This window comes from Dermacentor andersoni, chromosome 1 (genome assembly GCF_023375885.2).
Source record: "Dermacentor andersoni chromosome 1, qqDerAnde1_hic_scaffold, whole genome shotgun sequence".
In the NCBI taxonomy this organism is placed as follows: domain Eukaryota; kingdom Metazoa; phylum Arthropoda; class Arachnida; order Ixodida; family Ixodidae; genus Dermacentor; species Dermacentor andersoni.
The window spans coordinates 331,841,354-331,864,895 of NC_092814.1; the positions used below are offsets into that span (position 1 = coordinate 331,841,354).

Consider the following 23,542-nt stretch of genomic DNA (forward strand, 5'->3'; position numbering starts at 1 on the left):
GCACTAATCAAAGCCACCACCGCTGCCATTTTGATTACCTCGTCACCTCTAACCGGTGCTCTCGCATGCAGATCCTGCGGCAACGCTAGGCCTAGCTGCTTCGACGTTCGCTATGAAGCTTGCCGTTGGGTGCCATGCCTTTTATTGAAGGAATTCCCTACTGTAAGCAATGGCACGGACTCAGCCTTTGTGGTCCTCGCGATTGGCTTAGAAGCTTGAAAAGCACAGTGCGTTGCATAGTGTCGGTCCCCGAAAGTCAGCTTCGCCTCCGTACAGAAATGTTACTTGGTGAAGCATACGAAAAAGTATTGCAATGAAGCATTACAAGCGTGGGAAGGGGCTATTGCCACGGGACACAGTATATATTCCTCAGTTATACACGCGTGAACCCGGTATTTCTTGTCACAGTACGAGCACTGATATGTCTAATACGTGTACCGACAGGCCTTCAGAGGGTTTTCGAATGTGCCTGTGGCGGTTTGAGCTCCTAAGGGCAGTAAATGAACTGCATTTATTTTTTTCAACTGGCCGATTTTTCGGACGTTTTCGCGGCCTCTAGGGAGTTAGAAAAATCGGACGTGGACAGTGCAACTGACCAAGAAGATGCTTCAAATGGTTTGTGGGGTGAACGAGTGGCGGAAGGAGGACAAGAACAGAAAGGACTTAAAGCATTGAGGAATGAACAGGAAAGGAAGCGTGCTGCCGCCGTTTTGAAGGAGCTTGAGCTCAAAAAACAGTGTTGGCTGATGCTGAGATGCAAGTGTCCCTAATCCAAACCAAAATAAACTCTTCAAACCAGTGAAACACAACACTGAGGCGTCGTGCACGGGTTAAGAGTATGTCAGGATAGTTCAGGTTGATACACCAGCTGTTGAGAGAGAATCTCAATTGTGACAAAGTTCGGGCCTCGTACCACTGAGCTTGCCATCAGTTGATAGAAATAGCTCGTATTCGAAAATATTTGCTTCTGTATGCATCTCCTTTTTATTCGTATTTGAGAATGTCCGACTCGATTTGCAAATTTTTTTCGAAGACATTTGCTGTGTATTTTTCTAACCCCTCCCTTCTATTCTCTTTTTGAATAGCATAGACACTACTCCTTAGTATTCAAATTATATTAAGTTCTTTATTTAAAATTTTTTGCATATGCTTACTAGAGAGTGACAGCATCGGGCGATATGGTTTCAGCCAGTCTTGACAAAAAGATAGTTCTGTTTCACTCGGAATTTTGCAAAGGCACTCAGGGAAAACCTGTTAAACTAAGGGAATTTGGAAATGTCAACTTGGTAGACACCCTGGTATTGTTTCAATTCTCACAAATGCTTTTCTTTTCAAGAAAATTTTTCAAAAATTGCCTGTGTGGTGCAATTGAATAACAAACCTAAACGACCTTCGATGCCTTCATATGCTTTATCGCATAACGTGGATGTATTGTGGTGAAATTTACTTTAGTGAACAGGTCCCAATGGTGCAACACATGTTAGACCCTTTTGCCTCTTGCTGAAATCCTGGGTGTGTATTAGAGTTCTGCTTTGTTTAGGAGCTTTAATGTCATTGTTACGTTAGTGTTTAATTTCGACATCAGAAAGTGGGTGTGCATTTGATTCGGGGCTGTGTTAGAATTGGGCAAGTACTGCGTTGTGAATCGGCCGTGCGTTCTAATGTTTTTTTGTGCAACTTCTTTAATTCGACTGGCCGGATAATTTGATAAATTTTTTGTGTTCCATCAAGGTAGAATGAACATAAGTTGACTCTTTAGTAATGGCTTACTAGTTTTAGTTTAGTGTTGGAAATGTAATTCCAATATTCAGAAATTAGCTCATAAGTCAATCTGCAAATCATTATTTTGTTTTCAATTCAATATTCGAAGCTAAGTATTCTATTCGAGTTTAAAACGTTTAATATTTGCACGTCATTACAAGTAATTCATTAGTCTGTAGCAGTAAATCTCGTGTTCCCTTAGGCAGGGTAGTGAAAGCATCTTGTGCACTTCTTTGTGCTTTGCTCAAGGTAGAAAGTGCGGCAAATTATTTCTTGGGGGCAGGACTGACCTGGTTGTCTCTGTGACTGCAGGAAACGGCACTGACACTGGCCTGCTGTGGGGGCTTTCTGGAGGTTGCCGACTTCCTGCTCAAGGCGGGCGCCCAGCTGGAGCTAGGCGCCAGCACTCCACTCATGGAAGCTGCCCAGGAAGGGCACCTAGAGCTTCTTCGGTACCTCATAAATGCTGGTAAGGAATTTTGGCTGCACACAAGGGGCCCTGGATCTTTGGCTCATCTGAGCTAAATACAGTAGACTCTCATCAGTAAAGCCATGACGAAACCTTTTTTTATTATTGTAAAGCTACATTTCCTGCGAAAGCGTCTGCCCAACTACTTGCACGGACATTGCAGAGTTGCAGAATGCATTACAGAATGCATTGCAGTTGTGTTGTATTTCACCAGGTGTCCCGACATGTAGCAGTTGCATGCTGCATGTAGCTGCACCTGGTTAACTCAAGCAGGCTAGGTGACGGTTTGTCACCACCCTGTATTAAAGGGGATGTCATTAAATCGTCAGTGAGTGTCATATCCTGCCATGGGTTAAGGAGGGACGCGGCTTTCGCATCGCGAAAAATTGCCAAAAAAAACGATTTTTTGAAAATCACATTTTCAGTTTCTATAACCCTTTTTCTATCTGATACCCAAATATCATCACTGTAAACCACTTAGAAGTGCTCTAAAAAATTCGTTTTATCAGCCAAGGTGGCGAAAAGTGTCGCGGAAATCAAGAAAGAACAGCGTTTTTCAAGCCACAATATCTCCGGAACGGCGCGACCGAGCGCTGCCATCTTGGTCTCGTTGGAAAGCGCATTTCTCTGTCTTCAAATTTGCCGCTTCAGCTATCTCCTCCATACAGAAACAAGCGCACAAAAAGCAAATAATTGAAGGTCGTGCCGGAGTTTGCGATTGGCCGCGCCCGCCACGTGACTCCAGCGCGGTTCGCCATTGGTCCGCCGCTTGCGTCGTCTGCTTGGCTCTTTGCACCTCGCGAGTATGGACGTCGCCACTCGCCGTAATCTCGACGTGTCAAAACGGGCGCTACACGGACATCGCAGTAGCGTGGCCGATTCCTACACTTGTGGACGTTTCAGACTCGCGGTTAAGCATTCAGAGCATCGGCGACGCGGACTTCGCGACCAAGATTCACACGCGGAATCCTTGGACATGCGGCTAAGCCTTTCAGCACTCCGTGTTTCGGAATTCGTGACGAAGCACGTCGCGCACGCAATCCTCGGTCACGCGGCTAAACATTTCGCGTCTAGAGAGTCTCCCTCCGGCTCAGCGATCAAGCACATCACGCGCGGACTTCTCCGACCCTCGCCTCAGCATTTTGTGCATTGGCACCTCGGACTGCGCGAGTATAAGCGCATCGAGTGTCGACTCCTCGAGCCTGCGACTAGGCATATCACGCGTCGTCAACTTGGACTGCGCGAATAAGCGCATGGAGTGTCGACTCCCCGAGCCCGCGACTAGGCATTTCACGCGTCGGCACCGCGGACTTATTAGCGAATAAACGCATCGAGGGTCGACTCCTCGAGCCTGCGACTAGGCATTTCGCGCATCGACACCTCGGAATGCGCGGCTAGGTACTTCACGCGTCGGCACATCGAACTGCGCGACTAAGCACATCGTGCGTCGGCTCCTTGTATCTGCGGCTAGGCATTTCGCACATCGCCGCCTCGGACCCGCAACTAAGCATATTGCGCGTTCACTCTATTATCATATTGTCACGATAGCTCGTAACAATATCTATCATACCACTCTTTCATAAAAAGAACCTCATCATGAGCTCTGTTCACTAGGCCCCTTGGGCTGGCACACTGGCTGCAGAAGTGATTGACGCATCATACAAAAGTACAATTCTGGAAAGCACCTAGCAGCTGCAAATCTATCACTGGTTCTCTGATCCTAAGTTCTACAGCCATTGTCAAGTAAAGGTGACTTGGTAGGCTGCTGACACTCAGAGCCTTCATTTAGTAATGTGGTCAATTCTACCAAAAGAAAAAAAAAAAAATGCCTCGCTGATTGTACTGGAGATTGCTATCAATCAGGCGGCCTGTGGGTACAGGCTGCCTGAATGTACACTGGAACTATATTCATGCCCACACAGAGTTCTGCTCGTCACTTGGTTTGAAACCTAGGCACCATATGCTCTTTGTAGAGCAGCAGCAGCAAAGAATGCCCTATAAAAAGAAAAAAAAGGGGGGGGGAGCACACCAGACCAGAGGCTACATGTACAAGAAGCCCCACATCACAAAACGCCCCAAAGACTACAAATTTGGTGCCTTTTAGAGAACTGAGGAGAAGGTCAAACTTTGAGAGTGGTTTTCTCAAAACTGTTTTTCTGCCTTTCTGCTCAGTTTGCGGAGCTGATTTCTTTGTTACCGTTTAACATATTTTGACTCCGTTTTTTTTGTCACGTTCCTTGGGCTGCAGTGCAGGTCGTGACATTCTCGCTTTCTTATCTTGACCCTTTGTAAGTTTATGATATGGCTATTTGTCTACCCTGCAAGTGCGTTTGATACGAAGGTAACATAAAACATGGCACTCCAAAAAATTTGTGTTGCGAAAAAGAATTCAAGAATGTCACGACCTTCAGCACGCATTTAGCTATGTAGTCAGTACTTAACAAGCCTCCCATCACATTCTTTAAATTCCCCAGGCTCTCCAGAAAGTCGGAGGAAGAAAAATTCTGCTCAATTTAATTGAATAAAATGTTCTCAAGATATCACTCTGAAACTTTTAGGGAAGCATCAGAGAGACATTCTAAACATTTGTGCCAATTTTCATTAAAATCCACGAAGAAATAAGGAAGTTGATTTTCAAAGCCACGTCCCCCCTTAAGGGGGGACATGGGTTGTGGAGATTATTACCTGCATCTTATGGCCAAATCTGATGAAAATATACAAGCTTACTTAGTTTTTCGTGCTGATTTCAAATATGCAACACTCTTTCTTGTAGGTTCATTAGTTCAGGAGATTGACGGTGCTGCCACTCTATTGTTTCCGGAGACAATGGAAAAGAAACTGCTCAGCAGAAAGTGAATATTATTGCATAGCTAGATACTATAATGTGCAATAACTGCAATGCTGCAAAAAGTTTTCAAATGAAATTTTAATTAGCCATTCTGCAGGTGATCAAAATTCTTTCCTTGACCTAAGGCTACCACACCAAAAGAAAATTCATAAAATGGAAATATACATACGTACAAATTTGAAATTCTGCTCTCAGCACTTTGTAATGTGTAGATTAGGCTTTCTGCTAAAGAAAGAATTAGTGCTCTAGCTGTTCTAGATCATGAGATATCACTTCGACAGTCTAGTGAAGTGACCCAAAAACATGTTTTGAGAAAAGTGAGAAAACGTGCAAAACCCTACTTTATTTATAAATTTACAGCTGTAACAGCTCAGTAGGCACCAGGCATGTAGCCCTGCTGACTCCCAGCCCCGGTGTGCCGCTTTTTGAGGGACTGGCGCAAATTTTCTGATGCTTTGCATTTCTTGGCTGATGCTGTCATTTGACGCCTATCTTTCTCGGCCATGAGGGTGCGACTTTGCTCGCTCGGATTTAGACATAGTTCTTTCATTATGTCCTTTGAGGCCCTTGCCTTTGCACACAACGATGTTCCCAGTATGACCCACGTTCAGTTCGGCGTAAAGTTCGCGAACCGACCGCGCGCAGTCGCTCGTCAGATTACGCGCCGCGCGATCGGCCGCTGGCGTCAACTTCGTCTTCACGTAGCTCTGGCACGTTTTCGTGTGAAGAGCCCGACGACTGATGCCCATCAACGAGACAAACGTCATTGAGCGCGGTCTGTCGATTCTCCGTTGCCTGCATGGCACGCGTAGCCAAAACGTTCACAGCAAAGGGTTTCATTCGTTCAGCACTGTGAACGCGCGGCGAGCTTTATAAGGCACCACTGCAGATGTTGCAGTTCGCAAATGTTAATAAAGTGTTCACGGCACTCAAATCCACAATCGTAAACGTAGTCCCATCAGGCGGGCGAAGTGCATCGTTGGTACTGTCACCCACACTCGCGTTTCCTCTCCGTCGCTGGAGCAGAAGACAACTCCGATAGCTTTGCTTTGGCTTTCGTTTCCTCCTCCTCCCGCTTGGAGGGTTGACGGTAGATCGTATCTTGCCGTACGCGAGCGCTGGGTCGAAGGGTCAACGGCAGGCGGACTTGTCACAGTATCCGCAGCAGCCGATCCGGTCGTTAGGCCTGCCGTTGCTGCATCGACGATTTCGGCATCGGTCGCTGAGGTTGTGGCGTCCTGAGCGTTTTGCAGTGTTGAGCAGCGTTTTTTGAAGTTTTCGATAAGTGTCCGTCCCACTTTTTGCGCACCAAACTTGTGCCGCGTTCGAAATTTGCATTCCGTTTCAGATATCGCGTTGACGCTGGGGCAAGATGGCGCACCTCAGTGCGCGGCTCCAAGCGCGGAGCAGACGATGGCGATGCAGTTCCGCCAATCGGGAGGCAAGCTCAAGTCACGTGCACCGAGTGACGAATAGGAGGGCGTTCTAGTACCTTTCTTTGCCGCGCATTTTATAAGTGGCCAATGGCTGAATGGGGCCCGTTCTGGCGGGAATTTGAAGGGAAAAGTCGCCTCTTTCAAATGAGACCAAGATGTCCGCGCTAGCGCACGTGGAAGAGCAGGCGCGCGTTTCGTAAAATATGCCGTTTCAGTGCAAGTTCCGCCTGAAATTCAGCTAGTACATGTCGTATAAGGCGTCACTGCGGCTAAAATACTGATGTTATCGGTATGAAATTAACAATATAGATGCAATAATAGCTTTACATTCCAAAAATGCAAGAAAAAAAAATCTAGTTTTTTTCGCGATTTTTGGTCGCCACAACCTGTGTCCCCCCTTAAGGGTTTCGACATGTGCACCGTGTAGTTTGAGATACCTGTGTTTACTCTTCCATACAATTTAAGGGACCTCCTTGCAAGGTATGAATCGTGGCTAAAGAAGCGAATCATAGAGCAATGCTGCTACTACAACGAGGCCATGTCAGGCCCAGCAGACTGCTGTACAGAGAGCAGCGCAAGCCGTAGGTTGCAGTCGATGCTGAGCGGACAGTTTAGATCGTTCTCGTGAAAACGACGCAAAGAGACTTTTCCGCGTAGGCCCTCTAGCGTGTGCTGCTGAAAATGGAGCCGCTGCTCCAGCTTACGCTGTGACTATGCTGAGTGTGCCATGAAGGCGTGACATTTTTTTTTTGCAACGGCAATTCTCAGCAGTCAGATGGTCAGCTGAGAAGTACCCCTTAAAAAAAAAAAATTTGTGGCCCGTTCGATTGCTTCACATGTAGGCGGCCGCATGTGCATACTTCCAGTAGCATGGAAGTGCGCAATGTTGATCTATCTTAAGTAAGCATACCTGCAAGATTCAAATACTTACACACTCCTGGTGACCTCGGTTTTTATTCCTCACCGCACAGACCACCATTTGGACCACCCTGGTTTGTATTTCCCGTGAACATATTGTCAGGTGAAGATCGAACTAAGGACTGGGATCGCTGGGACTAAACTTAAAAAAAAATATTTCACTATCAAAACGCAACTTCTCTTGATTAAAATTTCCGTGCTGAAAGTTGTGCTTCTCAATTATATCTGTTTTTCTGCTTATTTTTCCATCCACCACCTTAGTGTGTACCAACAGCTAAAACTTAGGCCAAAATAGCATTATTGCCCAATTCAGGCTTTTATTTTATACCCTGTGCTCAGCACATAGGCAAAAATAAATTTTTAGAGGGTGTACCGTATTTACACGATTGGAAGTCGACCACTTTTTTTTAATTTGAAAGTCTGAAGTTTGGGGGTCGACTTACAATCGAAACCAAAACATGGCCCCGCCAAAAAAGCGAGACCAACGGGAGCTACAACGTAGTTACAATTCTATGTTTGCTCTATGGCCCTACCCGTATCTTTTTGCTATTCCACGTGTTTGTTCGCTTTCGGAAGGGTTTTTCAACATTTTTGAGAGTTTTACAGTGCATGCAACACTCATGGGGACGTGTCGATAGTTGATGGAAGCGCTGCTGTTCCCATTTGCGGCGGCACCCTCAGAACGGCGGCGCTTGCGGGGAGTATTGGTAGCTCATGGAAGAGCAGACACCGCTCGCAGGTTTCTCTTTCTCTGTTGAAAGGCATTTGGCTTGACGCGTTCCACTTGACTGCCGGCTAGGTGCTACTTCTATGCTTCCCCAGTCGTCATGAGTGCTCCAGGCCCACTAATTGTTCAGCACTCATTCACAGCAGCGTTCAAGAGGGCTGCCATCCTTTACACCGAAGAAACAAATCACTGCGCAGCGGGCCGCAATTTCGATGTTCCTGAACGGGTGGTGCTATAGTGGCGATTGCAGCGAAGTGAAATTTTCACCTGTGACGGCAAGCGAGAAATTTCCCACGTGCCGAAGTCTGCACGCTTTCCGGAGCTGTAGGCTAAGCTTGCGGCGTACGTCGCTGAAATGCGTGATCGATCCCTGCCAGTGAAGTGCGACATCGTCATGAAACAAGCCCGGACCTTCGCCTTAATAGAGACTTTTAGCTCAGCGGGTTTACGTTTCGCTCTGCTCGCAGTCTCCACCGTTGCGCCAGCGGAGCGGCTCGCGAAAAAAGAATTTTAGCCCGGCGGATTACTCACCCGCTCGAGCGGGGTAAAGAGCGGGGCGCTCTGCTGCCCCACCTAGTGGTCCGAATAGGAGTTACTGAGAAATGAATTTGAATTACGCTTGCTTTTATAATGCAAGAAATGTTGAATAAAGATATATTACATGTTCTCAGTACATTATTTGTTAATAATGTACTGAGTACTAATGTACGGGTCAGCGCCGCCGTCGTCGATGCAGAACTGCCGGCATTCATGTTCACGGCTGCCATCTTGCATTTGCCATACACGCCCGCGCGTGCTGCGCTGCTGGGGAGTGCTTTCCAGCGGGCGTAAACGCTGCTCCGTAAAACCGCTGTCCGCCTCAGCGTCGTGCGCATGCGCAGTCGCGTCTTCTCTCGCCCGCTCCACTCCGCTGGCTGTAAACCCGCAGGGCTAAATCTCTAATTTTAAGGCCCTGCTCCGCCGTGAGTACGAGTGGCTGGCGGCAGAAGACCGCGAAATTACGCCAACCGGACCTGTCAAAAGAGCCTCCCCGACGGCTGCGTGTGGTTGGGTGCATTCGGCGTGGGCTGCTGTTCCACAAGATGTCCTAGTGAGGTCGTTTGCCAAATGTGAAATTTCGCTGGACCACGACGCGCTGTGGGACCGCAGCAAAGATGACGATGGCAGCACTAGTGAAGACGAGTAGTCCAGTGACCATGTCAGCTACTAATAAATTTTCGTTATCGAATGCGCCCTCGGGTATGCTCTCTCTCTCTTCTTTTTTTTTCCTGTCACGCGATATGGGGGCGTCGACTTACATTTGAGTCGACTTACAATCGTGTAAATACGGTATGCTTTAGGAGAAGTTCTATAAAAAAAAAATTCCAGGTTTTTATCCCTGACCATTTTTTGTGAAGTTTCCCAAAAACGCTATAATTTGCGTTTTCACCGTGGTGCTCAGGACTAAAAAACATAAAGGTATTTTGTGAAACTGTTTTAAAATGCAAGAATAATGTTCGGACCGCTTAAAAATTAAAATTTTGAAAGAATGTGCAACGCGGTCAATTTTTTAAAAAATTTTTTTGCACCGGCTTTACTACTATTTCGTGAAATTCAAATAGCCCTCATGTGCCCAAAAACTTTTTTCGGCTTAAAATAATTTGGGAAGATACTGTGCAAGTAATGCTTACATACGTGTAACTTTTTGAGAGAAATTAATTTTCTCAAGCGTGTGGGAGATACGGGGTTCTCCTCCGTACTCTTGGGACAAAGGAATGACAACACAGTAGTGCAAACAATCACAAGGGCATTTATTGCACCTTTCATAGATCAATGCCAGCTAGCTGAGTTGCTATCCCCAAAACATGCCGATGGGCGCGCGACAAATCTAGAAGTCCGACTCACCACGACCGCAAAGCGAGCGAATGTGTTCGCCCCATGCTGGATCCCAGCGCCTGGTCGTTCGCGTGTACAGTCACGCCAACGGTGTCCAAGGTGGCCACGCGAGACGGTCTCGCAGAAGCATGGGTCGGCGCGGCACGGCACGTCCGTCCCGCTTGCTTCCCAAACCCAAAGAGACCAAGTGCCTTCCTTTCGGCGCCCAAGTAACCTCGCCTGTCGGCGGCGTTAGCAGCGCAACACTCGCGCCATCTCTCGCACTGCGCCCCAACCACATCGACCGCCGCGGGCATCACGCCGGCCACGCGGCGAAGCCGCACTACAGGAGGCGCGCTATGCGGGAAAAACATCAGGGGACGCGCGAGAGTCGCGCATCCCCACAAGCGCCACGGTTGGGACAGTTGGCGTGGAATAATCCCAACATTAGATTCAACATTAGCCTTCTTTTTCTTTGATTTGATATTTGATTCGAAATCTACTATTTGATATTCGCACAGCTTTAGTTACTTTGTGAAAACCAGTGAAAAAAATGTTAGTTCAGAGTCCATGTGCTCTTTTAGCTTAGATTGTCTGCAGCAAATCATATTTTAGACTGTCCATTTGCTTTTGAGCAGCACTTGATGCTGAATGCTCACAGGGCCTTGTTTGCTAACCTCCGTGTTGTGTGCAGGGGCATGTGTTAACGCGAAGACTGCCACGGGGGACACTGCTTTGACGTATGCCTGCGAAAATGGCCACACGGATGTCGCTGACCTGCTGCTTCAAGCTAACGCTGACTTGGTGAGTGCAGTTGAGTGTCTTATCTTTTTCTTGGTATTGGATGTTCAATTTTTTGGGTACTCGCTACCACTTAGGATCAGTGTCACGCTGCAGCCAAATTGCCGTGTGTTGAATTTGTAGCAGCAGCAGCTCTTCTTACTGTGGGAAAAACATGAAAACAAGTAAGGAAACGACTAGACAGGAAATAATGTTCTTTGTAGTTCGATAGTTTCCTTACTTGTTTCAAGTCTTTCCCACTGCAAGAAGTATGAACCAACTAGCCCAGCAACAAGTATTAAGCAGCAGCCCTGTCAGCATTGCTGCCATCATCTGCAGGAGCACGAGTCCGAGGGTGGCCGGACACCGCTGATGAAGGCGTGCCGGGCTGGCCACCTGTGCACGGTGCAGTTCTTGCTCAACCGTGGTGCAGACCCCAACCGGCCAACCAGCAGCAATGACCACACACCCCTGTCACTGGCCTGTGCGGGTGGCCACCTGTCGGTGGTGGAGTTGCTGCTGGCTCATGGGGCGGACCCCAGCCACCGGCTCAAGGACAACTCCACCATGCTGATCGAGGCATCCAAGGGGGGCCACACGGCAGTCGTGCAGCTCCTGCTGGATTACCCTAACCTGGGTACGGCTGCGGCAGCAGCTGCCGCCGCCGCGGCAGCAGCGGCCGCAGCCGTGACCTCGACGGCTTCAGCCACCACAGCAGCGGCCCCTTCCCCCGCAGTTGAGGTGAGTGCCATGTGACGGTGCATTGCAGGCAGTGTGGTGTTGTGGGATGGGCAGCGTAAGAACACTATCTCCTGCAGAATGCATGCTGGGCATGTTTGTCACTCTTGTTTGAGCAAACATTTGCAAGAATTGCAATGCTATCCATGGGGGGCATCAGATAATGAACCCTTTTCATGATTGTAAGGCTAGCTTCCTGCTAGGTAGTTTGCCATGCTAATGGTGACGTAGTCATTCTTGAATTCGGCATATATGAGCCCAGTTAGCTTTTCTTATGACATGGAAAATGTAGACATGGCTCTCTTCATCAAACTGTGTACAAGAGCCATTAGTTGGACAAGTGTGCAATGTAGAGAAGTGCACTGGCAAATTATGAAACGTGTGTGTTTGGTTTAAAACGTTCACATAAAAATCTTGTTCAAACATTCATGACTGCAGCTGCAGTCTGGTGGTAGAGTTGCCTCCTTGGCTGTAGGAAACGTGGGTTCAATAGCTGTTGCCACCGGGCACTCACCAGTTTTCTGAAATGGGTACCAGCATTCCCCTGCAAGGTGCTGGTACTCGTTTTCAGTTGGCAACCTGGAGTTCATGTCAGAGTGAACACCCAATGGTTAACTCGATCCCCGTTAATTTGGAAAATCGGATAATTCGGACTTGACCTTGGTTCTGGCATCCGTATGCATTTTTTAGTGGCATCAAATTCTCGTTAATTCTGACGTATTTGGCTGCACACTGGTTAATTTGGACGACCCTTGGGGCGCAGCGAGTGCTGAAGGCCATAAATGTGCCATGTAAAAGAACAAAAGTAGTGCTAGCGTCCAACTGAAACGAAGCAGCAGTGACGGCATGGCCAGTTACGGGGGAAAACGGCCAGAACGCTTCGTGTTTACTTGTCCTCATGACCTTTATTCTTATGTTGCTACGTCGCATGATACCGCATGGGCAAGTGCCTTAGAATTGAGTCGTACCCATCAGTGATTGTGTCGATAGCGACAATGGTTTCGTCCGCAGTAGTTGCACCTACTGGTTGTTTAATTTTGTCTCAGTGTGCGTGTTGGTGGCGTGCCTTTCAAAATTGTGTAGTCACCATTTATGATTGTGGCGTTGATAGCAACCACAGTTTCGTCCGCAGCAGATGTGGCAAACAGTAGTTTCATTCTGATTCAGTACGTGTTTGCTACGTGCCTTCAGAATTGTGTGGTCACCATCCGTTCATGATGGTTCCATCGATAGCGACCATGGTTTCCTCCGCTGCAGTTGAGGCGGGCAGTAGTTTTGTTTTGACTCGGTGCAATGAGTAAGCAATACTGCAGCCTGCACGTTGGCATCAAATCCGTGGCTACTTCGCGATAGACGGAGAGTTCACTTGCTGGTGAAAATGTAATGGGGATGTGCGCATGATAGCAAAAAGTGTCTCAAATGAAGACGTGGGCATTGCTTAATGGCCACAATATGAAAGAATCCGCGAGGCCTATGCCGCTGCGGCTACTAATCAGTCACGAGATGAGAATTGCAGCTTCTGCACTGCTTTTGTGCAAAATAGGAACATGATTTGCCGATTCATTGGGTAAATAAAATTGTGTTGATGTACTAAGCATTTGTTTGCTGTTCGCTTGATATCCTTTATAATTAAGCATTCGGTTAATTTGGCCATTTCTTTAGGTCCCATGGAATCCGAATGAATGAGGTTTTTTGTAGAAAAGAAAAAATAAAGCACTGAAAGAAAGTTTACAAATTTTATTGTTTGCAGGTGTGCTTGAAAAATTGTGCATGTACCATCGATTCTAATGCGTCCTCAATTGTAAGCCGCACCCGTTTGCTGTGACTTAGAAAAGAAAAGTCCGTTACAATACCGTACACCTCATTCTTTCGTACAGAAATAAAGCTTTTTCTCATTTGGAAAAACAAAGATTGACTCCCAATGCACTGAAGCTGTGATGAATAAAAATGCATTTTTGCCTGAAAGGCGAAGCATCGATTGCAATAGCAAATTAGTAGACAGCCATACAAAGTAAGGACATTAGTCTTATCGGGCGTATAAACTGGTAAGCAAGCGCTTACTAAATTAACCAGCATGGTGTCACGCGCGCACAAGCAAACATGAACACGTCTAACCCGATGACTACAGAAACTCGCTATCGAAACGCTGGAGTCGGGAAGTGTGTTAGCAGGAGCGAGTGAATTGGCCTTCGTGCTGCCTCTCGCTATAATGCAAACCAAGTGATGATAGCACAGTGCAGTGCGCCTAGACATGTAGACTCTGTCCCCATCGCAGATCGCTTTCAAGATAGGGGCCGCGCAGCTGCGCCGTACGCAGCAGCAGTCGGGATAGAATGCCTCTCCTTCTGTTTGCGCCAGTCTCGCACGCAAGTTTCGGGAACTCCGAATGCCTGTGATGCGACCCGATTTCGGTTCATCTCTGCACACGTGATCACTGTCCTTTTAATTTCGGTATCATTATGAACTCTGCGTCTGTTTGTAGTCTGCACTTCCATGCTGATAAAGCAAACGCAGATAACGGGAAGACAGATAGTGGACTAACCTACATACTACAGCACATGGAGGTAGCTACGGCAGCTAGGCTCGAAGTGTGTACGAGGAGGCCATTTTGGAACGCCGATGGCGATATGGTAACGCAGATTTAGGGTCGTACTCGATTCTAAAGCACATGCAATTCTTGGACCTCTTTTATCTGGAAAAATGTGCACATTAGATTCGAGTAAATCCGGTAAGTGGGGTAAGCATAAAATTTGCTAGCATAGGCACCACACTATATTAGGATAAAATTCTTGCAGGCATTTTTCAGACCTTAGCTTTAGAATTAGCCCGAACAAAGAGCAAGATATCAATTAAATTTTACTCATTTCACTTTTTCTAGAGCAACAGTGAGTTTTCTGCAGGTGATCGCTACCAGCAGAGATTTCATGCATCAGGATATGTTTACATTTGAGGGTTGGTTTTTCTTCCTCCTTTAGTAAGAACTTTGTGGACTAGTCTTGGAAAATATTTTTATTATTATTGAAGATGCCCTGCAGCTTTTCATACCCTGAAACAGAGTTGTAAGACTTTGAAGTAGACACTTAGATGAGTGTTTAATTGTGACAGCAATTATATGGGCACTTGAGGTCTGTTCACACTGCCGCTGGGCTGTCACACACATACTTGGTACCTGCATGGAGGGTTAGAAGGTCACCAGAGGCGCACACAATAGACGTGTGGTACGTTTGGGTGCACTGTCGTACTCCGCTCCGTTGGCTTTGCAGTGGAGCCAGGGCAGCGTTCTGCCTTCTGCTGCCAGAATAAGCGTTGCGTGCAGAAACACTAGCGTTCTTAGTGAGCAATAGATGTCGACTGTTTTCTGTCGGTCTCACCTTGTGCGACAAGGTGCGACGCCTGGTAGCTTACATGGTTCCTGCTGCGCAGCAGCAGGTGCCTCTGAGTCTCCCTTGTGTATTGAAACACTGTCCAAGGAGCTCTAACACAGTGGTCAGCCTTGCCATTGCTTTCTCTGCTTCAAAACTGACAAACTTTTTTCTTTATTCCGTGAACTCTCAAAATTCTTGTTCTAGAGTAGACTAGACAGAGCAACAAGGTTTGTCTTCTTGGATTTCTTGAATCTTGTAAAACCATGAATAGTAATACCCTATTTAATTAAATTTCAGGCACTGATATTTCTCCAAGCTCGTATAAAACTTAAATTAAATTGGAACAATGTGAGATGGAAATGAATGTCATATTCGGAATGAGCCCATAAAATTACAACTTGGACCACTTATGACGTGACCGCTTACATTATGTAGGACCTGATATAATGCAGTGTTTTCCAACTACCATTTACCCTCCATGGGACTTAAATGTATACGGATACTGCTTATGATGCAGCCGCGTGACATGAAATGTAGTTGACTTCCGTTAATTCGACCCTGACAGGTCCGTTGAAATTTATTAAATTATCTGGCAAGTAGAAATAAACAAGATGCAGAAAAGTGACATAACACACTGCTGATATGTTTGGCGGTATTTGCCCGATTCTAACATGCCCTCGAATCAAATGCAGCCCCACTTTATTTGTGTACAAAGTAGAAAACTAGTATAAAAATGACATTAAAGCTTCTAAACAATGTACAAATCTAATGCGCACCCAATTTTTTAGCAAGAAAAGGGGGCAAGCATATATTATGTGTTGCACATTGGTGGCTGGGTTCCTAAAGTCAGTTTCGCAGTAATACATCTGTGTTCTATGGTAAAGCATATGAGTGCTGCGAAGCTGTTTGTTTCATATCTGACCGCACTGTGCAGGCATTTTTCGACCCAATTTTCTTGTGAAAAGAAAGGTGTGCATTAGAATTAGGTAAATGCCATAATCAGACATTGTGAGCTTTTGCTCTTGCTTGAAAATTTACCTAGGGCCACCAGAAAATAAACGTTTTGGACGGGAGATGATATGTGTTTAACACATTCACTGATCCCTAAGTTCTCCGAAGACAGACATTGCCAGTAAAGGGGTTGCTATTGGTGTATCATAGGGCTCGTACGCACGCGTGGTGACTAATCAAGTTCAAATTATCAGGCAAATGCCAATTTTGAGATCGAAATAACAAAAGTTTGAGCTCGTAAAAATGCATGGGTGGCAGCAGAGACTTTCGGTTGGGATCAAATTAGCTGGAGTCTACTTTACTGGTTATAATGTGGCTGCCGGAAAATCTCGGACAAGCAAGGTAGCAGGCTCGCTTGTCAGTGAGGTGATGCCGGCAGCGGAGGGGAGAGTGACAAGGGCAATGCGGAGGAAGAGGACGCATGAAGCAAACAAACCAGTATCAGAAAAAAGTGTGTTGTATGCGCTGTTAATTCTCATGGTATGAGTTGCTTTATGAATGGGATGGCGGAAGCTGTGGACACAAGGTGGTTGCCTAGGTGACTGAGAAGCCTGCTTCTGCTTACAGCCTCCGATATCAAGAGGTGCACGGTGACTTGTCAGCAGCATGGGCTTTGCACCAAACTCTGCACCAAACACTAGCACATTGTTACTTTGTCATTTAAGTTTCCATGCGGAAAGTATTTTCGTCTTTTACATTATTTTTCTATTATACTTTGTCTACTTCATGCGACATCCATCTGGAAAGGCCAGTCCTGAAACGTTTATCGTTATTTAAAAGGATGCAAACATCAGACTACTTGCTTCAATTGTCGTAAATTCACTTCAGCCTGGTGTAGATGTTTTGCATATGTGCTGGTTTCGTGACTATATTCGTGACTCCGGCAGTGGTCATAAGTGGTCTACGATGTACATATTTCTGCAAGCTTGCAGCACCAAAACTTGGAAAAGCAAAGAACCAAGAAAACTTTTTGATCTAGACTCAACTCTTATAATTAATACCCCTGTCAAGCGGCCAAGTTAGGTGCATCTTACGGGGAGTGTACTTTGGGACCTTGAGTGACATTTTAGGCTATCCAATGCTAAACGGGAAAACGGAGCGCATTCACAATAAAAAGAAATGGCGACAGACTAAGAGTGCATTTTTTGAAGATGTAGATTGAAAAAAAAAAAACCTCTAAAAAGTGATTGTTTTACATTGTTACGAATAAAAAGCAACTTAATCTATTTTTTCTCAACCAAAAAAATTTTTCAAATCAACGCCGGCCAATCGATAACAACATGGCAGCGTGTAACGAGGCGGCATTTGATCCTGCTAGAACAGAATATGAGCAAGTTCTGTTCTGATTATTTTGTTAAAAGCTGTACAACAACTAAAATGAACTTCCGTGTCTCTTCTTTATGCATTACATTTTGTACCATTGAAACCACTCGCAGCAAGGCTACGCACTTGGCCAGCAAAGCGCATTCTGTGAACGCACTTCGACTGGAGTGCACTCTTCTGCGAGTGACATTTTACTTGCAACATTTATATCTGGCAAAGTGCACTTCAATCGAGTGGCACTCTATCCAAGTGCACTTAACTTGCCTGCTTGACAGTAGTATAAGATTTAATGTGCTCTTCACACTGAACGCATGGAAAGGGCGGGATGTCTTGTCAATGGGTCAGCAAGCACCTGCCTCTGCATACTGCATTGAGTGTGCACCCCTAACGCTGCCTCGTGGCAGTTTCTTGTTGCCTGACGCGATTATTCTGCTTCGATACAGCAATGTCAGTTCGGGGAATGCTTCACACTGACAGCCTGGCTTTCGTGGGCTCTGCACTGCGCCTGTTCTTAAAATGAGGCACTTGAGCGGAGACAGCAAAGAGAAGGCTATGCTAGCAAGAGGTGTTAGAGGTCCCCCTGATAGGTCCTCAGGGTTCGTGCGGGTCCTTGAAACCCTTGAAAACCCTTGAAATTGAAAAGATCGTTTTCAAGGCCTTGAAAGTCCTGGAATGTTCGGAGATACTTAAAATCCTTGAATTTCCTAAATTTTCATTTTTAATAAACTTCCAGGGATTGTGTTCGAGAAAATTTCAACCCTCCTGAATTCCCGCTACGATTTTGTTAAAAAAATGGGAATTCTCAGGCATTTTGAATTGTCTGGTAAAACTCTGGGAAAACGCAGGGAATTTGTGCTTCAATCAGGGAAATTGGCTGTCATTTTATTGAAAGGGAACGAAATTCGTGACCTACTGCTGGCTCGAGTAAAAGAAAGGACTCGTTATGAATTGTCTTTGACACCGTGTCGTAGGCTGGAGGAGTTGCCTGTGTACAGTCATCAACCGATTTTCCAGATGCCCGATAACGCGGACGGCTTTGAGGCTCCACCACGCGTCCCATAGAGTCTATGTATAAGAACGTTTATAATTTCAGACGCAAGAACCCTTTGCTGTCCAATTTTCTGGAGTTTTTGCCGCTGCAACAGGTCCCAAATGGCATTAATCAAAGCCATTACCGCCGTTTTGATTATCTCGCCGCCTCAAATTAACCAGCGCTCTCACACGCCGATCCGCTGGCAGCCGTAGCTACTACCGCGGCAACACTAGGCTTCGCTGCTTCGACGTTTGCTATTAAGGTTATTGCCGTTCGGTGCCGTGTTTTTTATTGAAAGAATTCGCTGCTGTCAGTAATCGCACCAACTCCGCATCTGTAATCCTCGTATAGCTTCAAAGCTTAGAAAGCATGGCGCGTTGCATAATGCTGGTTCCCGAAAGGCAGCTGCGCCTCAGCACGGCGATGTTACGCGGTGAAGCGTACGTGAAGTATTGTGGTGAAGCTTAACAAGCGTGGGAAGGGGCAATTGTCACGGGACACAGTACGTATTCCATAATTATACACGCATGTATAATTATGGCCCTGCGTGTGGTCCTTGAAAATCCACACACAGGACCTTGAAAGTCCTTAAAAACCCTTGAATTTTTGTCATATACACCAGCATGAACCCTGGGTTCTGTTTTTACAACTTCTTCGGCACCTACAGTGTACAAAGGTGCCGAGCACTACATGGGGTGTCCCCTAAAGACATTATGTGGCTGTGTTGTGCAGGTTGTCCCCATGACTGAAGAGCAGAGGGTTGCAGCACTAGCGGCAGCAGTTGCTGCTGGGCACCCCTACCTTCCACAGGTTGCTGGAGGTGAGTGTTGGTCCTGCTGTTGTGAAAAGCATGTTTAATGGAAATGGTGGCGGGAAGCTCACGTGTGTTACGTTCCCTTCTAGCGGTAACGCCCCGTGTGGCATCGGCGTCGTCCTCTTCAGTGACGGCCATTCCCTCGGCCGATGCATCGTGGCCCAGCAGCAGTGCCCCTTCGACAAGTGGCAAGCGCAAGGCCAGTGGGGACTCTCCTTCCTCCTCTTCCTCCTCGAGCCATCCACCCTTGATGTCCTGTGGCGGGGGCACTGTGGTGTCGCGGGGTGGGGCAGACCAGTTGACAAAGCCAAGCCAAGGGCAGCCCGGCCTTCGGCCCAGTGAACGGCTGGAAGCCTGCATCAGCAGCATGATGCGATCGGCTGAGCTCAACCACCCCAGCCGGGAGGAGCAGATAATGCAGAAGCAGCAGATCCTTGAGGAGTTGCAAAGGGTGGAACGTGAGCTGCAGGTGGGTCGGGATAGGGAACTGTGGCACGCTCGCATGCACGTCCCTGGCTGCGCTTGGACGTCTCCCTGCACCCGGACTGAGAAGCCTCTTTCCGCGGGCAAGCCTCATGCGGGTGGCTTTTTCTACGCAACACTTTTATTCTCGCCTCGAAGGAGGCCCATAGTGAAGGTGATGGATCTCTTGATTATCTTGCACTGCATGGCTTGCTTGATTGGCTTGGGCACTGCAACAGTCTGCTCCTCCCCATTTTGTAGCATGTTCCCCAGCATGATGGGCAGGTCCACACGATGTAGCGTGGGCTTGTGCTCTGTCTTGTTTTTTTCATTGATATGAAAGGCATGACTGCCCTTCGTGGGGACGGGGTGACTCCTAGTGCAGAGCTGCATTGCTGTGGCTCCAAAATGTTTGGCAGTAGTAGTTGATTGGACCACTTGCACTCTTTGCAAACAAAGCATTTCTTGTGCTTTCCTGCACCTTCTTGCCTGGCACATATAACAGATCAAGTTAGTACCTAAATATGCGAAAGTTTCACACATCTATTGCACCTTTTAACTTAGTCATATTCTCAGGTTGTGCAACCTTTTAGTCAGCATGCACAGAATCTTGCATTACAGTCGAGCCTGCTTGTAGCAACCCTGAGTATCGCAGGGCATCAGTTGTCTCTCGAAGTTACTGATATTGGATGTTAAGGCTTCTAAGTGAAGTGGGCTAGGCTAATGGTGTGCTCGGCGGTGGTGTTAAGCTGCTCGTGTAATCTTTGTGTGATCCCACAACTATTTGAAGTATTCGCTTCGAAATTATTCCGTACTAATTACTACCGTATTTACCCACATAATGAATGCACTCGCGTAATGAACACAGCCCCCACTTTTCCAATCAAGAAGCATTTTTTTTTCTCGTATGAAGATTGCACCCTGAACTTGCTGCCGTGAAGTAGGAGAGACACCGTACAATTCGGTGTCTAATATGACGTTCGGTGGGTGCTACTGTGTTGGATGCCGTGTCGGACGCCAAATCGTACCATGTCTCCTACTTTTTTTTGCGATAGCAGTTATGTAGATGCTCCAGGTGCATTTTTGCCGTCGTCGTTGTTGTTGCGCGCCGCATGGTGTAACTGCGAGTGAATGTGCATGAGGGAAGCCGACGATCGTGGCTCAAACCTGCGCGCCGTCTTTCGTTGCGCAAAATACCCCCGGGGGGGGGGGGGGGGGGGGGGGGGGAGGCGAGGAAAGGCCTGACGACGGCGTTGTAGTCTAGCAGCAACTACGTATTGCACAACCGCGCCCAAGGGGCGCCAACGATCGCGGCTCAATCTCCCACATACAAGGGACGAAAATGGGAAGGAAACACGATCTTCCGTAGTGTGCATAGCGACATGGGGGGGGGGGGGAGGTGTTACTCTGGCAGCAACTACGCATTGCGCTGCTGCGGCCCACCGTATCTTCAAAGCAATCTGTGTCAGTGGCCGAGTCGATGGCGACTAGTACCTGGTGCTGCGTTCTCACCGCTCAGTTTGCGTTAAAGCGAATGTTTGCAAGTTTATATGGCCCATAAGACTACTATCCTTACTTCGTATCGCTGTCTACACATTTGCTATCGCTTACTATCCTTACTTCGTATGGCTATCTACACATTTGCTATCGCTATCGATGGTTCACATTTCGGGCGAAACTGACTTTTTTAGAGGCAGCTGTGGGAAAAAAAGAATAACTCAAAATTCTACCCCGCATTATGAACGCACATCCCAACTTTGCACACATCTTTCAGGAAAAAAAGTGCGTTTATTATGCAAGTAAGTACGGTATTCGCTTTGACTTCGCTTTGAACCTAAAAGTTGATATTTGCAAAAGCCTTTTCCAATGCAATCATGCCTTATTAATATTGCAACTCACTGTCTGGACAATGGACAGGGCAGAAGCATGCAAGCCCGTAGAAGCCCATCTATTGTTTCATTAATATAGGCAGCATCGGCATGGACAGGACCTCCTCTAAGTTTTAAAGGGAGCCTAATGGCTCGAGCACACGGGCAGCGGAAACGGAACTCGCGTAGTGTGCCGGTGGCTGCATGCCTCACAGGTTGTGCCAGCAAGCAGCACAGCCTGTTTACGTACATGTATATACCGTATTTACTCGCATAATGATCGCACTTTTTTGTCAGAAAAAATTGATGCAAATTCAGGGGTGCAATCATTACGTGGGTTAAATTTCCCGCGAAAAGAAAAAAAAAATTTCATCCTGCATTTGCTGCGGGATGTGGGTGCAGGACAGCAAAACAAAAATGGCGGCCGGCGGAGCAAGCCGAACGCGCCGAACGCGATTTTTTTTTTTCTTCTCGTGAGTACATTACGTGCATTGAAAGTTTCTTCCGTATCAGTAATGAATAATATCGTTAATATTGGCAAATTTGCGGCAATAACGTAGCCATGCCCATTTTGAGGGGGCAGAAACAGATGGGCGCACTGAGCTGCTAGTGACATAGAAACACATGGCCGGCATGCTGCGGAAACTGCGGCACCTGTCTTCACTACTATCCGCACATATGCTCTAAGGGTGGGTGAATATCTTAGCTGTGTTACAAGCGTTGGCGTATGAATAAGATACACATTTAACGTATCAGTGTAAACCTGGCTACTATCGTTGCTGCTCGCGATTTGTTGCGTGCCCACGAGTGCAGATGAGAAGAATTGAAAGGCGCCTTTTTTTGTTGTTGTTGACCACAACCATTATAAAGCCTACACATAATAAAGGCAAGTTTGGTTGTACCTCTGTCATGGAAGTGGGGAAAGTGATGAAAGTAATGAAATGAGGCATCGACTTAAGAATGTTTGGTACGTGCAGACCGCTTGGTTTGTCTTGAAGAGTCGTTCGCGTAGCATTCGACAGATGGTAAGCGCGATCATTATTAGCTAGACTTGGCACACGACATATCGCTGCGGCAAGTTTGGGGTGCGATCATTACACGGGAAATAAAAAAAAATCACATTTTGACAAAATTCAGGGGTGCGGTCATTATGCGAGTAAATACGGTATATAAACAGGGTTGGTGTGTGCTGTGGTGAGTGCGAAACTTGGTGCATGCTGTGGTGTGGCCTAACAATGACAAATGGCACAACTGTGTTGCTTTTGCAAACATTTGGAATTGTATAGCCTGCTACACAGTGGTGCAGTGTGTTGAAGTGTACGGGAGTACTACGAGACCATATGAAAAGTGGCAACGACAGCCTTGACAAGTTCGAACAGGTGTGGGATTCATGGCGTCTCAATATCACCTGTGTAACACACTGCCCCACTGTTACAGTCAATGTCCGATTTTTTTGGACTCCCTAGGGGCAACAAAAATGTAAAATAAATTCATGGACGATTACGATACACTCTAATGTGAAAGTTGAGCACATCTTTTTACGTGTTTTCATTTCGCAATATAGTGAGGCATTGTACTGATCACCGCACCCACTGGCAGAGTCTTGATGCGCGGCGCTATATATAGACCTGCCACACAGTTGCCACTTTCCGGCAAGTGCAGCTTTTGCAACCGTAATATTTCTGGAAAATGCTTGCGGCGAACGCTATGCGTGAAGCCGACCTTTCTGGTTCTTCTTTTTATTTCCCCCGGACGACCTGCGCCATGAATGCATGGACATGATCACCATCTGGTAGTGCTTCAAGGTGGCTTCCTCCACTTTCCTCCTCGTGCTCTCTTCGCTATTGCAGTCTTCTGATTTTCTCCTCACCCTTTTGCCATACCTCCGTTTCCCACCTCATGCTTTTACTGTAGCCTGCTCCTCTGCTTTCCTCCTCTCGCTCTTTTCAGTGTGCCCTTCTTTCATCTGCTGCAGCACTCTGCATTCGCTCTTTCATCTTTCACTGAGCTTCTTCGCTCGGTTACGCTTAGGGAGGGCGAGGCACGCCAATGTTCACCACAGGAATGGGTGCCTGTGAGCTGTGCTTTAAAAGAAAATTGGGCAGTTCGAAAAAAAAAAATGCATGCCTTTGACT

At 46.8% G+C, this 23,542-nt stretch overlaps 1 protein-coding gene across 1 annotated transcript in view; it reads left to right on the top strand.

The window, feature by feature from the left end:
• LOC126516797 (ankyrin repeat domain-containing protein 17-like) overlaps positions 1-23,542 on the top strand; it is a 228,066-nt gene that overhangs the window by 53,412 nt on the left and 151,112 nt on the right. Inside the window, exons 8-12 of the mRNA XM_055063998.2 lie at positions 2,074-2,230; positions 10,708-10,817; positions 11,133-11,534; positions 18,996-19,083; positions 19,167-19,546. Of these exons, the coding sequence (XP_054919973.2) occupies positions 2,074-2,230; positions 10,708-10,817; positions 11,133-11,534; positions 18,996-19,083; positions 19,167-19,546 (1,137 nt within the window). The remainder of the gene's footprint in view (positions 1-2,073; positions 2,231-10,707; positions 10,818-11,132; positions 11,535-18,995; positions 19,084-19,166; positions 19,547-23,542) is intronic.